The sequence below is a fragment of the Falco naumanni genome, chromosome 10 (genome assembly GCF_017639655.2).
Source record: "Falco naumanni isolate bFalNau1 chromosome 10, bFalNau1.pat, whole genome shotgun sequence".
In the NCBI taxonomy this organism is placed as follows: Eukaryota; Metazoa; Chordata; class Aves; order Falconiformes; family Falconidae; genus Falco; species Falco naumanni.
This window is the reverse complement of record NC_054063.1, coordinates 14,034,661-14,051,398: the sequence shown is the minus strand read 5'-3', so window position 1 is coordinate 14,051,398 and position 16,738 is coordinate 14,034,661. Positions and strand designations below refer to the sequence as shown.

The 16,738-nt window shown below is 40.7% G+C and overlaps 1 protein-coding gene across 3 annotated transcripts in view; it reads right to left on the bottom strand.

Moving 5' to 3' along the window:
- Positions 1–1,924: 1,924 nt before the first annotated feature.
- The window catches only part of LGR4 (leucine rich repeat containing G protein-coupled receptor 4), an 81,508-nt gene continuing 66,694 nt past the window's right edge, over positions 1,925–16,738 (bottom strand). For all 3 annotated transcript variants that reach the window (XM_040608016.1, XM_040608018.1, XM_040608017.1), the window contains exons 8-18: positions 16,196–16,267; positions 16,038–16,109; positions 15,284–15,352; positions 14,811–14,882; positions 13,151–13,216; positions 12,015–12,086; positions 10,966–11,037; positions 10,515–10,640; positions 9,005–9,126; positions 8,250–8,324; positions 1,925–5,188 (exon numbers count right to left, since the gene is read on the bottom strand). In XM_040608016.1, coding sequence (XP_040463950.1) covers positions 3,912–5,188; positions 8,250–8,324; positions 9,005–9,126; positions 10,515–10,640; positions 10,966–11,037; positions 12,015–12,086; positions 13,151–13,216; positions 14,811–14,882; positions 15,284–15,352; positions 16,038–16,109; positions 16,196–16,267 — 2,095 coding nt within the window. In that variant the 3' untranslated portion in view covers positions 1,925–3,911. The remainder of the gene's footprint in view (positions 5,189–8,249; positions 8,325–9,004; positions 9,127–10,514; positions 10,641–10,965; positions 11,038–12,014; positions 12,087–13,150; positions 13,217–14,810; positions 14,883–15,283; positions 15,353–16,037; positions 16,110–16,195; positions 16,268–16,738) is intronic.

Genomic DNA, 16,738 nt, shown 5'->3' with positions numbered 1-16,738 from the left:
CGAATACAACATCTGAAATGTGCCTATTTGCCCTCCAAGTTCTTACAGTATACAACAGTAAAGAAAACAGTAATTCGTGATGTATTATCCCCCTTCAGATTTCATTTCCTTACTTACTCAATCATCTTCAACTGAACTCTAGTGCTCAGAGTGGATCAGTCAGACTCTACGATATGTACACAGTAATATTACAAAAATCTCTTGCTAAAAATAAACTTATTATGCTAGCTGTAAAAGATCAAAAGCATCTATGTAATTAAAAATTATTAAATTGAGAGTACATATGAAACGAACTCTGCATTGTGCTTTTAATTAAAAATATTACCCTGTAAATTAAAACTGAAGGCTTAAAAACAGTAATTAAGGTGGAAAGAATTATTGGAGAAAAGGATCTTTGTATAACTTTGAAATCTCTGAGTAAATTTACGATTAAACACAGGAAATTCTACTGGAAAGAAATGAAAAAGGGCAAAAGGGGTCTAGACGAAAGAAGCTGCTAAGTAGACGCATTACTTTTGTAAGAGAATAAAAAGGCGCCATTTCAAATTAAGAGATCTCACCAGCACGCCGCCTCAGAGCAGGCTAATAGCTGTCTGTAAGAAATTACATTTAATGGGGGGAAAGGCAGGGAATGCTTTAGTAACAACCTGGGCAATTTTGTTTGTGACTCTGTCGCCCTGCAGCAAGCTGCTTCTCATCAACAGAAGGAAAAAACCCAACAACGCTCCTGTTGCCCCAAATTTTCCTTTAAATCAAGTCAACATCGAGTTCTTTTCCTGCTAAATCCAGCATTGGAGCTCAGTACAACAGTTGTTCAGAAGGGTCTGGAAGCAAAGTACGTGACATTGTCACTGTAAGAACAGTTTCAGCTAGCTTTAGGCTCTAGAAAAACCAGAGGATGTATTTCCCGTGGACACCCCAGAAGGGTGTAGCTGGTGAGGTTTCGGTCTCCCAACTGACCTTGGTGACCTTGGGAAGCTTTGCCTAGTTGAGAAGGAGACTGCCTGGGTGACAGCGCAGAAAGCCACTTGTATAGAGGTAACGGAAAAATCACACACACACACCCCCTACTAACACAGCACAGCTTTAAGGCAATTCGGCCCCATCTATCTGACCCTGCTTTTGGAGTCAGGGGGAGAGGGAGCGAGTTCCCAGGGGGGGCTTTCCCACTCAGCTGTGAACATCTGAACATCACGTTACACCCTGGTACCGAGATCAGCTTGCCCAGCAGACACAAAGGAGGCACTAAGTACCTGGTGGCTGGATTTCTCTGGGTTCTCCTTACTTCACCATCCAGAGGTGTCAGGCACATGGCGATGCTGAGACAGGCAGGGTTTGCAGCACTGCTTCTTGACGAGTTGGTTTGAGTAGCTACTGCCTGTATTCTTCCACTCCACCAGCAGGTAAAACCCGCACGTGTTGGAAGACACTGGGCTGACTGCATCGAAAGTTAACCGTTAGCATAACCATAACTCCAAAAACATCATGATGTACAGTGAAATACTAGAACTCCAGATGGATCACATCTAACCATTTTAATAGCATTTCAGCAAAGACTCATTTGTACAACAGAAGGAGAAATAAATCCATACTCGAGAACATTGTTTGAAAATACAACGGGCTTTCTGGAAGCTTGATGGCTGGATTTCCTTCCCTACAGATTATGGAAGAGTAGCTGACATGTACTGTCCTTTTAGAGAAGCATTCTTGTTAGACATATTCTCGTTACCTGCGACTGGTGGGCCAACAGAAGGACTGTGGAATAGACTGGGACTGTTACAAAATTAAGGCTTAAAAAAATAAAAACCAACAAAACAACAAAAAAACCCAACCATAACTCTCAGCACAGCAATAGTATCAAAACCACAATAATAATCCGTATGATTTTCCAAGCCATACTAAAAACATTTCAACTCAAACACAATACATATAACGTCTTTATTAAAGAGATTGTTTTGTATGAGGGCAAACACTTCTCTGAAAGTTTTAACCTTTTGCATGCCAAGAGTCAGCATTAGTCCGAGATCATAAATCCACCTGTAAATTGGCAACTTCCTTATTTTCTGAGCAATTCTTTCCCGAAAATCTCACCTCGTGTAGCAGAGAGCAGATGACACATTATTCATGCTCAGTAATTTTACATGTGTACTGTTCTCAGCCTCAACTTTTGAAAAACAGAGATAAATAACAATCAATAGTCACGTGCCCTTTATTTGCTTTCAGTGTAACATTCCATGCTAATTGCAGATGTAATATTAATGAGTGTAAATATAAGAATTAACAACTCTGGGTTGGTTTTCTTCTCTTTTGTTTTTACATATGAGTATTTTGGCTTACAAAATTAACAGCATACAGTAAATAATCCTCCCATACTTTGTACAAACTACATGATTTTGATATACAAGGATTCTGTTTTTATTACAGTGACAATATACAACCATGTCTATTTACAATGCAAAAAAGTATATAAACCACATTTAAAACATTCTGCTACTGGCAGCCACTATTGTTTAGGAGGTAGCTTTAATTAACAAAATGAACTGAAGCCACATTTCCCATCATGTGTTCTATCAAATAATTTACAATACAAAGATAAAAATTCATTGTATGAACAGTATATACAGTTTAATTCTCAAAACAGCAATCTACCTTTAAATCCTACCGAGAATGTCTCCAGAGTAACTGGGATGGCAGTGGATTTGCTCTTGATTTAGCGTATTGTTCAAGAAACATACATAATTACTTAATCATGCATTCCTAACTTCGTATCGATCAGATTTGAAACTAAATATAGATAAGCAGATCACCGATTGTACTTAGAACATTTGGGACTCAGGACTCGAATGGTTTAAAATCGTTACACTGATTTACATGAGAATCAGTGACTTTGCACAGTGTACTTCACTCTCAGTAAAATAATTGGAAAAACGCTTTTCTTTATTGCAAGATTGCTTTCTCTTTTCCCTCCATTTGCTAAAATGTCAGTCTATTCATAGCTATTATTGGGGCGGTGTAACATTCAACAGGCTGCAGGGTATTAGCCTGTCTTTCTGCAAAGACACAAGCCCTACACACTGACAGCACTGCTCACACCCCCAACACATTGATATTCCTTCCGATAGTGTGACCAAACTGCGTAATACTGAAGAAAGTTGCTGTGGTTCACCTGAAGTAACACATCATCACTGGAAAAAAGTGTTCAACCCTCTTATTCCTGACAGCTGTCAATATTATCATTTCATAAGTCTACAGGTATTGTGGATTACAAGTGCTTTATTGTAACAAAAACTTTAAAAAATTGAATGTTGGCTTGAAATACAAAACAAACATGATATTCCTATATTGCTGTCACAGTTACGTATGGGGGAATTAATCCCTTTTTTGGCCCTGCAGTAAAATTCATCCTGAGATTCAATGGTGAATACACTATACAAAGCTAGCAAGAGAGGGGTTTTTAGCTTAATTATAGAAAAGTCACATTTAAAAATAATTTCTTTAATATTAAACAGCTGTCCTTTATATTGTGCTTTGGCAGAAAAAGAGAAAAAAAAAGCCAAAACCCAACAGAACTTACCTCGCCAACAGCAGAAGCAAAGTACAACTGGAGTACAACACGGAAACACACCACTAGGTAAAAAACCAAAACTGTATAAAAGAAACCACTGTTGCGTGGAAAGAGTAAAAACATCGGGTAACAAATCTGGTTTACCAATTATTTACAGTCAGGGCAATCAATTTATTTAATTATTTTTAAAATGTATGGCTCAAGAAGTTACTGCCCGCTTCCCTTCTTTACAAACGACACTAAACGATGATTACAAAAGTGCTTCCTGCTCGAAAGGTCAACACAGGCACCAGCACACCAAGCCTTGTACCTCTATGCCAGAACAGCTGATGGCAAAATGCCTTTTTCAGTCTTTAATTCTTGGTATGTTGTAGGCGTAACGCACCAAAGGGAACCCTCGGCTTTGGTAGAAACAGGCACGGCCGCAGGCCTGCACTTGGTCTGAGCTGTCCGACACAAAGGAGTCGTCCTCATCCGCGTAGTCGGAGTGGGCAGACTGGGTGCCGCAGTCCAACCAGTAGCCATCCGGCCGTTGGCAAGGCACCACCGCCAGCGCCGGGCAGCTGTGTGACTTTATTAAATGTTTACAGGGCACGGGCTTGGATAAAAGGAGCGATTCGCAACATTCGCACACGGTGATGTTACCCTGCAAGTGGGTGTAGACGCCACAGTCGTAGTAAAAATCCTGCGTCACGCAGCCCCCTTGAGCGTTGACAGCAATCGCTACCGCTCCGTTCTTCCTGGTCAGGTGGCGCCTGAGCAACTTCCAGTCTTCCTTGAACTTTGGGTTGAAGAATACGTACAGCACGGGATTCAGGCAAGCAGGTAATGGGAAAAATATCAAAGTAACAGACTTCATGATTTCAGGGCTGATAGAAATCGCAGTGATCAACGGTGCAAATGAGAAGAACGCAACGGGGCAGAAAAAGATGCAGTTTGTGAAGATTAACCAAGCGACATGCTTAATCATGCTGGACTGTGAGTTTTCGGAGAGGTCCTCTTTTTCCAAGTTGCAATACAGTTTCGTGTAGATAATAGCCATTAGCAAAAATGCTAATGAATTCAGGAGCACTAAAGTTACTGTGAAACCTAACGAAGGCGTTTCTCCAGTGGGGAAGGGCAAGCAAAGGGGTGATGCCGAGTACTCCGCTTTGTAAAAAAGTGGTAAGCATCCTGCTACCACAGCACACAGGAAAGCAAAAACTGCCGCAATCTGAAATTGTTTTTGGTGATTGCTTTTCCCCTTTTTCATGATCTCCTTTGCAGAGAAGCTCCGTTCAACAGCTGCCAACATCAGGAAAAAAATGGCACTTTCTGACGAAAAGACTGCAAGAAACCCAGCAACTCTGCAGCCACTGCCAGTCTCCCACCATATGCCAAATTCAGCAAATCTTCCCCAAGAGACAGCATCCAAGAAAGTTAAAATACCAGTATAGACTCCCATAAATAAGTTAGAGACAGATATCAGGCCTATGAACAGTTTGGCTGATGGCAATGGAGTACAGGATGCAAATATCGTTAACATCACAAGCAGGTTGAAGAACAAAGCAACCAAAAAAATAAACCAGACAGTAAGTCGAATCATCCAGCTCCCCAATAAATATTCACAAGGCTTAAAAGCACCTAGAAGAAAAAAAAACAAACAAACAGAAAGACAACCCATTTAGGAAAAAATCATGCCTTAATAAGCAAGATTTTCAAAAGGTATTACAAGAGCACTCCTCATTAATTCATGAATAGAGTACACAGCTGAATTGCTGAATAGGTCAGCTAAAGTAAACGATTCTGCCGAAACTATTTACTAATTAATTATGCTTGAAATAATAATTACTGCAATGAATGGTCACTTGAGAATACTTCGTATAAACAAACTAGCTAAACAAACTTAATTACCTTTCAGCTACTCAAAATAGCTTTTATTAGTGCCACCTGAATACTTTTTTATTTTCCTTAGATTTCATACTTCATTAAAAAAGCTGGTAACAAAATCAAAGCAAATGTTCACAACCAACTTGTAAGGGGAAAGAATTTTTTAGAAGTAACATATTCTCTCAAAAAAGTATTCACAAACGTGCCCTCTGGAGTAACTTTTGGACACAAGAAAACATCTGTAAACCAGCCCACAAGTTCAAATTAATCAGCTTTAACACGGACAGGAATTCAGTGCAACCCCTCTCCCACAGCCTCGTCACCGAAAGGCACCATGAGCTTGGAAAGTCGTATAGGGAAAACTATTCTTTTTCTTCTTTTGCCACTTAAAAATACTCAAATCATAAAAAAAGTCCAACAAGCAAAATGATATGAGGCGAGATAAGGAAAAAAGGTCACTGCTACTGCTTACCCTTCTAATCCTTCTAATTGGTATTTATTCCATAGGGAAATCCTACCGATTTTAAGTAACAATTAGAAGAGTTTAACCTCTCCTACATCCCCATTAGGCATTGCTAATTGTCTGAAGCGCAGCAGCTGGGGATCCCTCCCTGCGACCAGGCACTCCGGGGGCCGAGGGCAGAGCAGCAGGACGCCAGGCTGGGCCCCCACCTCGGGCTGGAGCTTCCACGCCGCGTCCAGCCCCGCTCGTGCCCTCCCTTGAGGCAGGGGAACGGGAAGTACAAGCCAGCCCTAACGCGGGCTGCAACGGCAGCTGCGCACAACGGTTAAACGCCAGTGCAAGGATCTCCCAAGGCCTAAGGCAACTTCCAGAAATTACTGAACTGACAAGTCAAAAAAGAATCTTTTTGTTTCTTTAAAGAGAGCAAGCTTCGTTCCTGGGCAAGAACTAATGGTGTTAACTGGATTATCAAGCAGTCAATTCAGCAGGAAAATCACTTTTTTTTTTTCTTTTTTTTTTTTTTTTTCCCAGGTATTCCCAAGTACAACATCCTCACCAGAGTAATTATTTTTACAGTGCATTCCTGTGATGCAACAATACCTACTAATCTCAATCTACATGAAATAGAAACAACTTCCTACTTCGGAAATTTTAAAATGTCTATGCTGCACATCCAAACCCAACCTGTACTCTGTTTTCTAGTACCTATACAGCGTGATATCCTTAGACAGATAAAACCCACCACACTTTCCTGTCTTTCTCCCAAAGTCTACCTATCCTTCAAGTTAAAAGCTAATATTCCCAGCCCACCGGGGGAAATCCAAGCTCAGAAGCGTGAATTTCACGGCTTTCAGCGCTACGCCACTGGAGTGCCACCGTTCAGCGATCCATTCCTGCCATTAGGCAAAGCAGAAAGTGGATCTACGAGATGAGCAATGATTCAGACCTTACACGGTGGGTGGAGTGTCCTACTTATGACCAGATGACAGCACGGCACAGAAAACAAGCTGTTAGTATGGGAGGGACTGGTAAAAAACAAGGCAAATGGTGAACTTGTAAAACAAGCTCTTCCTTGCTTTTAGAGCTGCAGCATCTCTGGCATGGGCAAAAAGAGAGTGCTAAAGGCTTTCAAGATTTAACCCATGTAACACACTACCCGAATTCTCAGTCTGTCATCAGGAGATCAAAAGCAAATAAGCAGCACCAGTCAAATTAATTTTCAGGTCACATACAGTTACATTAATAATATATTTGACTTTCTGACCACCATTTTTTTTTTTTTGGCCGTGATCAAGAAATCCTTGTGATGTTCTGTATACTAAGACTAGAGCTAGCCCAAAAGATGAAAACCAAACAGATTTCCATAATGGATATAAAATACCCCTTTAGGAGAAGGGAATGAAACAAGACTTGGAAAGCCTTTGCTCATCCAAAAGTAACTTCACTGGAAGCATGCTGTTCCCCCCATCTACGTGTTCCTGTTTATGCAGACAGGAGGGTACGAGACGTGTAGAAGGAATCCTCTGGAGAGCCCATGGCAAAGGCAAGGAAGTCAGAGGCACCACAGCAAGTGCTTTAGGAGCTGCGTGGATCTGTGTGTGGAAATTTTCAGTTTGAGGAAGAGAAGCAGAAGGGCAGCACCAAAGCTGCCTAGAATGCAAGTATTCGTTTGCAAGATCAAAGACTTTCAACACTCCTGGACTGTTCAAGCCTGAATTGGAGTAGTTCTGGTGTGCCAGTAAGACTACTCATCACACAAATATCTGCAGCAGTTTACGATGCTACTGCGTGTTCCAGCTACTTGTAACAGCCTTCTGCTGTCAGTTAATGCGGCTATAGGAGGGCTGGGGAACACATCACGTGAGTGTTCCTCATCCTCTCTCCTGCAGAGACATCAAGCTTAGTTCAAACCACCAACGAGAGCAGTTTGAGTTAAGCTTTTAAAGCACAGGCTGACTTCTCGCTGCAACAGATGAGCATTTGTACAGTCTGCTCCGCAGACATCGCTTTGGCAGGAGTAGCGCAGAATTAGGGGGCAGTACATTAAAGACAGCAGGATCTAGATACAAGCATTACAGTCTCGATTGTTCTGCTTACAGAAACAAACTTCTGTTTTTTTCCTAGCGTAGTTCTCCAATACAGGGCTACGTGTCTAAAGCAGAGCCAAATCTTTGTGACTGCTCATCCAAATCAACACTGAAATCAAATGAAGTTTCACCCAAGCATTGTAGAATTTAATCTTCTGTGTACAGAATGACTACGAGGAATGAAAGATTTAATTCTGCAGACAGCTATTTGCATAACACCATGCCTGAAGTTCACAGTGTGACTAAAGCACATTATAAAATTTACCTGTTGCTGGTGTACAGTGAATAATAGTCTGTCCCAGTTCCTCATTTTCCTCATTTCTCAGAGCATCTGCATCGGCTGTATCCAAGCAAAAATGAAAAACAGGTCAGTTGTAGGAAGGGGAAAAAAACAACCAGTGAAATGCAGTGAAGTGAAGCTGCCTAGGATCGAAGTAGCCCTGTGAAGGATCAAAGACCTAACGCTTCACCAGCATTCAAGCCTTTAACGAGTGGAGCTGTCTGGTTTGCCACGTAAGGTTGAATGCCTTGTGCAGAAAAATTGCTGCAGCGGTTTGAGTTAGTGCTGCCTGTCCCAGCTACTCATGATGCTTTATAACAATGCAGCAACATCCTTCATCACCGGGGAAAGATCTATGGGCCCTGAAGCAGAGTGTGGAAGGACAAGTTCTTTCTGAACAGGAAAGTCGGAATACTGAGAACCATAAAATATTTTCTGCTCTGGCAGAAAAAATACCGGCATTTTAGAATTTTTTAAAAAATGGATTTTTTTTTATTACTTTTATTTTTAAAAACAGGCACATCTGACACTGTCAGGATAAGTCCATTTCACCGATTTAGGAGGAACACGGCACTGCCAATCTGTAAGCAACTGTGCTAAACACTTTCAGAGACAGCTTTTGTATCCCAATGAAGATTTACATTTTCCCAGTTTCCTTATCCAAAACCAACATACACAGTGTTATTTGGTCTAGTCTGGCCCAGAATAATACTGCCGGTTTACCACAATGAGGCACTTACCCTTCTCACGATCCATCGAGGCACCTTGATCTTGGTGACTGGAATCTTCAGCATTAGAGTTTAAATAGGAATCGCAACCCCAAAACGCACAGCACTGGTAAGCATATGGTACTGAGAGTGACCTGCAATACAGGCAGAACAAAGAGTGCTACCCACTGTAAGCAACGTTAAGACTACCGTCTATTATAAATATTTAAGTGGTGCATTCCAGCGCTAAAACTGAACCTTGTTTTTGTCACAGTCGCTAACAAAAGCCTATTTCAAATTGGATCAGTTGTAACCATTTCTGATGAACTTTTGCAGTGAGATAAAGGATAGATGAGGCACCCAATTCTTGTCTGCTGCAAGGAGCACAATGAAAATTCTGTGATGTTTAGCTCTCTTTCCTACTCTTTCTACTCCATACACAAACCAAATTCTGATCTGTGTTGTACTACAAATTAAACTGAAAACTACTAAGGCAAATTAAAGAGTAACCTGTTTTGTAAGAAAGTTAATCCCCAGATAACCAGAGTGTTAAAAATTACTTCTTTCCTCCTCAATCTTCATTTTGTGGCCCCAAAATAAGATGTTTTGGTTTGGGGTGGTGGTTTTTTTGCTATTTTTTTGTGTGTGTTCGACAGAAATGGTACACACTGTTAATCCTGGTAGCGAAGTATTACAGCTGCATACAGGAGTTTTAAGAAGTCCACATAAACAATGAGATAATAGCAGACCAGAAGCCAATTTTTTCTGACTCAAGACTACAGTATCAACTATCTGCAGTATTGTTCCCAAATTCTGTTCTTGTAAATATTGAGAAGGATCGTCAGTCTAAAGGATCCTACAACGGATTAGTTCTGAAGCACAGATCAAAACCTAAAAACCAGGCTGCTGTTTCCACAGGACTGCTGAGGCATGATTCTAAAAGCAACATGGATTCCTTTGCTGGCCTTGGACAAATTAACAGTATCTTCATCTCCATTTTTTCCATCGCATAGTACAGGAAATAATTTTTAACTGCTTCTTTTTAATGTGCAGCAAGATCTTTGAAAACACAAAGCAGTTCATCACTGTCTGATCCACCTCCCACTGAAATCAGTACCAGGTTTCCATTTGAATGATTACTGTTGCTCTTATCATTTGTCTCCAAGAATCAACAGCGTATGTATAAAGCGAGGCAATTACGGAATCAGACACCTGTGCCTCTGCTCCCATTTTCCACACTGAAAGACAGATGTGCTCAGTTCAATAACAAATGGAATCCAACCAAACCACTATCGCGAAGTCAGATGGTACCTGCCTGAAAAGTGGTGGAGGGAGAATATAAAATGTTCCCAGAAAATTATCTGCAAATAGCTTCTGAACCACAAGCGTCAGATGCTCTTCCATATATGCCAACATTAGGGCACTACAGGACTCGGCAAAGGGCCAGATCACAAGTGTTGTGTAAACTGGCTTCATTTAGTGTCACATCCCTTGTTACTATCAAAATAAGCGATGTGCTCTGTGGTGTTATTTACCAACGTACCGGAGCTTTGCAAAGTTCTTCGCTGCCAAAGCTTCTTTCAGCTCAGAATTGCCCGCAAGTTTAAGCTGGTTCAGTCCACTCAACCCATCCGTTGGAACTGAAGTGAGTTCATTGAAACTGAGGTCTCTGAAATGTGAATATTAAAACAGTTTTACAACAAAGTAAGTTTGAAGACCCTATAGCATACATTTCATTGAAGTAGGAAGGCTTTGCAAAGTCTCACACCGAGGCTGTGGTTTGGCAAACACCTGTCCGTGCAGCAGTATTTTTTAAAATTTAAACTTTAAAGCAGCGTGCCCTGCACCTGTTCAGCTAGCGAGAAGTTTCGAGATTCACAGAGATGAAATGCACGATAGGCACATATCAATTTTAAGCTGAGAATATTATTAAATACCTCAGCAGTCGCATGACAGAGAGAGGAGGTCACTGCACAGAATAGCCTACCACTTACAGGTTAACGATAGCTCCAACAGTGGTGAAGGCTTCCTTGTGGATCTGATGGATCCGATTTCTGCTGAGATCGCTGCAACGAATGCCAAAGGAGATTATTATTTTAGCAGTTTCAGAAACTGCATACCAGCCACTGTACTAAAGAAAAAAGCTAAGGTGACAAATACATTATGCCTCTGTTGGAAAAGCTAAATGACCGACCCTTCCATCTCCCCTGTCCTCAGCCAGTCAGGTGCAGTAGCAGCCAAATCCCTTGATAAGGCAGCTGTATCCCACTTCACCTCGCCCCCACAGTAGAATCCACCTCGCATTCCTGCTCCATTCCCCTCCCTCCTTCTTGGCACCAGCAGCCCAGCCTGCGCTGCCAGCAGAGCACCCATTCCCGCGCCGAAGGTGCCAGGACAATCCCTCTGCTGACAGCCGCACCTGCGGCAGGGCTGGGGAAAGGTGAGAGAATAACAAGCAGAAGGGCATCTGCTTTGCTGGATTTCAAAATCCAGCTCCCGCTCCTGCTGCGCCACCATGACTTATGATATAAGCATTTCAAAATTAAGACTAATAATAATAAATCAAAATGTAAACCACTTGTCAATTGGTGGATTATTTTCTTCCTGATAATTTCAGTGTTCCTAGATCACCTTCATATAGCTAGAGATGTAAGGGGGGGGATAATTCTGCTTACTGGTCTGCTCCTCCTGAGGAAAACAGATAGGATCTGCCCCAAAAATATTATATAACAGAATAATATGGCATAATATAATGCAAAATAGTGGACTACTGAAAAATAATCTCCCTGTTTACCTCCTTATATATACACACACACATATATATACATGAAAATATCTTTATAGGCTAGAAAAACAGAAATGGAGACTAGAAAAGGATGGGACTGAAACTGGCTGCTGCTAACGTATCTTGTACATGCTCCACCTTAGGATGCAGCATAGCTGGCCTTTTGCATCAATCAGATTTATAACACCAGACCCTGACATCAGTTTACACGGGAAACAAAAACATCGTTTTACTCAGTATGCAGCTACGTACACTTACAGGATACGAAGGGAGGACAGTCCTTGGAAGGTATCCTCTGTGATTTCATGGATTTGATTATGCTGTAAGGAACTGCAAAGTGAAGAAGCAGAAACAGAGCTTTATGGGCTGGCTGAGCTGATTTCCCACCAAGGGGTAGCTTGGTGCCTGCTAACACATAGACATAGTTTACCAATGGCTAGATTTTTCTCTTTTCCCCTTGTGAAATGCTTGAACAGTTTGCCTGCATTAGCCACGTTAATATAACCAGAAGCTCCTTCCCAGCACCTTTGCCCAATGCCAGCTCACAACTCAATTTAGAGGACACTTAAGGGTGGACTGAATTATTTCCAAGCTGAAAGTAACACTTTGTGAACTTCGAAGAGTCACACAGATTTAAAACAAACCTGCTCCATTCTGCAGGGAACCTTTAGGCACATTCTAACCCTGGGAACACTTTCATTTCTCTAAATGCAGATTTAGGAAAGGAAAATGTTGAAAAACATTTCAGAAGCTAATGGGTAGATTACACTTCCAGTTGACTAGCTCCCTCTACAATGAGCCCTAAGATGCCAATAGTGTAACAGTAAAGGCCTGTGAGAGTCTATTTGCCCCACTCCGTTTAAGGGGAAAGAAGCTTGAATGCAGCAGAGGTAGAAGGAGAAGGAAGAACATTTGCAGGTGGAAAAATTGTGTAGGGTCAGGAAATTAAGCTTAAGAAGCTTTGAAGCAATGAAGTAAGGAAAAGCGAAGGTGGGTTTTTAATGTGTCTTACAGGGGCTAGAGGAAAATACATTTTACACAAGCGTGGGCTGATGGTTAGAGGAAACTGTAGAACAGCAGAAGAGGTAAGAGGCGGGAAGGAAAAGCCATAAATGCTCATTCCATTTGCATGTATAGCAGTAATATTATGAAACTCAAGATTATGTCATCTTCCATTCTTTTTTGTGCCATAGGAACATCTAAACCTTAGCTAATTAAGGAAAACACAAGCGGTTGAATTCTCTGTCCAGCACATTCCTCACATGTGATGGTCACATTATCTCTCTCTGTCCTTAACCTTAGAAACTTATGATCAAACACAAGGCAAAAAAGTTTCTAGAGACTTGGACTCAGCATACTAAGGAGGTAATAAAACAACAGGTACTTCTACTTACATTTCTTCCAAGGAGTGGCAACCCTTAAAACTTGGGAGGTCCTTAATATTGTTATAAGACAAGTCCCTTCAAAAAAGAAAACAGAAGAAAGGTGCTTAGTTCAACTCTTCTACTTGAAACATCTCATCACTTGTAACCACTAAATGGAGTGGCAGAAAAATCTTCCTGTTAGTAACATTCTGCAGAAAAACTAAGTCCATTTTAGAGAAAATCATGAAGGGAATTGCAAGTGCAATCTCTCCACAGTCATCCTAACTAGCCCCGCTATGCACTTTGATTATACATATATACACCCAAAGATGCAGAAAGACTAACTACTATGTCAAGCTTGCAACAGTCAGCAAATAGCAGAAATAAAGTTGTCTATGTAACTCTGCAAAATGTTGATTCGTTGCCTTACATTCACCATATTCACGTAACCTTTTCAAAAACTGCATTTCTCCCCCCCCCAGTTTTGCCTCTGAGTTCAGTGAACAATTTATTTTTTCACTTCCCGAAATATTCAGCCAGTGATGTAAAGTGAGCATTACAAAAACTTCATCCCAAAACTCTCTATTTGACAAGCTTTAACAACTGAAACTAGTACTCTGTAATTGAAAAGTAATGGAGGAATCGGGCATGCCTTTGTACTGATTCCCACAGCTCATGAGATCCCCCCCAGCCAGACTTTTGATTCTTTATTCTATTTCTGTATTACTGCTTTCAGCCCTGCATCTGGACAAACACATATCCCCAAAACACTCTGTACAAATTCCCTGAAATCCGAGATTTGTCACCTGAAAATGTTTATTGACAATCCACTTTTTTAGAATACACAGGATGGATGGCATGCAATGCAGAAATTCGGTGAAAATTTTGATATAGTGTGCTGGTCCCTCCCTAAGCAGAGGTAGGAAAGTTCAGAACTTTCTGTGAAACTATGCAGCAAAAAAGGGAACTAGGAACTTGAAAACCATCTTCAAATTTCTGTTCAAAAAATAAACTGCCATTTGAAAATAAATCCTGCCTCACCGTTCCTTTTTCCCAGTTTTTCTTCTGTAAAACAGAACATATTTTTCTCCTCTGCTTTTCTTCCAAATCTTCCTGTGTGTATCCTTTGTAAACAGGGCTTTGCTTCTCCCCTCCCAATGGTTTCATTTACCTGCTTAGGGCTTTCCTGCATTTATTTTAACATATCCTTACTGGTTTTCCTATCTTGCCTTTGCATTACTAACCCCTTCCTAATCCTCATCTCCATTTCTCTTGGACCCTGATGCTCTCTCCTACATTCCCAAACACAAAAAGTCAAAGCACTGTACCTGAACTGTTCCTCAACCTCCGAACATAGATGACTACTGTTGTGTAAGAATGAATGGTGGCGGAGGGAATCTGAAGGTGCAAAGACCGTTCTGCAGCACCACCTTTCACGTCTTTTATAACACATGAAAAAAATACAGCATATCCCTATAAAGGGGGGCCTGTTTCAGGAATATAAGGCATTATAATTACATCAACTCTGCCATGAGTCTTGAAGAATCAAGAAACCAGAATCACATTTCCAACTTCCAGAGAACTACTTGGATGAGCAACTCCAAGCAATACTGTTGCTTGAAGGTAGATTTACATTGCTTTCGAAACATTTTGATTCGGATGAAAATAGAAGTATAATGTGTATACTTACAAAGTTCGTAGCACCTTTTGCTCTTGGCATAAATTAACAGGAATACTGTTTATCTTGGTCCCTGTTAGAGTTCTGCAGGGAAAAAAACCCACCATCTATAAAAGTTTGCATTGTTGATGGTACATGGCATAACAAGCATATGTAAGAGCAGAATAAGGATGGTGTCTCAGCTATCGGGGTGATAGATTCACCCCGCAACACTGGTTTTGGTTTGGCTTTTTGGAAAAGGCCAACCTTTCTGGTTTTGAGTTCTGTGAGGGGTGAGTTTAGTATCAATAGCCTTATCATAGTCTGTTGTCAGCCTACCCTGTTAAAAGAAAAAAGTAAGAGGCACCCAGGTATCACAGAAAGTACATTTATTGGCAGAAAGAGAACATATATCCACTTGCTGGATCCACTAATCATGCTTCAATCACTTCCCAAGAGGCAAAACCAGAAAATTAGTGGAAATTACTTCTGTATAAGATACTTACAAGCTCTCCAGATTAACAGTTCCCGTCAAATTAGGAAACCACTGCACCATGCTGGCACCCCGAATGACCCTAAAAAAATCCCCATGAAAATCAGCTGTAAACTATTAGACAAATGAATTGTGACATCCAATCCTGCTATCATAGATATTTTCACTAAGAAGACTTGCTAACATTCTTACTGCTTTTGTTGAAATTTTACACTTGAATAGTGTGTAAGAGAATTTTCTTCACTGCTTCTTATACTAGTAATTTGCTTAATAAATTACCCCTCCATTAGCAAACAACTGGAATTCATCAAGCTGGAAAGAGTCCTATCAATGCACATATAAAAAGGGCATAAACTCATAGGTAGTTTGTAGTTCAAAGTTTGAAGTCTCACTCCGTTTCCCTTACTCGTCACCCCCAGATCTGATAACTTCTGAGAGCATGCATGCACCAACCTGCAAAACATTCTCACAATGTACATCCCTGTTCAAAAACCACCGAGGACATATTGCAGTTTAAGTAAGAACCTGAGCATTTGGCCTGAGGTTATGTGTCTTATGCAAGGTAATGAAGATTTTTAAAAAAAAAAAAAAAAAGTTGCTAGAGCTTCTTAAGAAACTGGATATTCCCAACACAAACCAAAGTTTCTTAAAGCTTACTACAAGAAAACTGTAAGGTAAAAGTCAGTCACAAAATTTAGTTACTCCGAGTTCTTTGCCACAACATTTCACACCCATTTGTTGTACTAAATAGTTGAGAGGATACTTACAGGGAATGCAGATCTGACAGATTCTGAAATGCTGAGTTCCCCACAAAAGACAAAGGATTATCATACAAATGTCTGCGGAATGAAAAACATGTTTCAGTCGTCGTTCTTACAGTCACTGTCTGCTAAAAGCTAAAAATAGATGCATGAAAATTACTTACATCGTTCTTAGAAGGGGGTTTCCTGCAAACGCACCATCAGGAATTATGGAAATGTAGTTACTGTGAAATCCCCTAAAGATATTAGCAAAGAAGAAAACCAACATTCAAAAACGTACTGGCAGTAGATTCAACCAATAGACATTTTCTTCACACCTACTCAATTCCCAATCCTGCCAAAAACAGGATTGTAGTTAAATAGGAGTAAGTCAAACTGCAGGAATAACTTTGAAGGTACAATCTGTCTACTGCACATCAGCTAAACCGAAAATACTTCATTAGAAGGAAGCTATTCTGTCCAAAACATGATCCTGTGCTTTCTTCTCCTCTTCATCCTCTCTTAAGGAGGGGACAAGGAAAACATGTGTGATCAGTGAATACTTAATTCTGCTACTGGAGGCCAAAACAAGCTCATGATTAAGATCTATGCTAATGATTCTCCTGAATAAATTGAGTGCTTATATAACTCCAAAATAATTTTCAATAGGCTCCCTCTCTAGCTGATTATTATATTTTCCTTTAATTATAGCCTCACTTAGCATAACT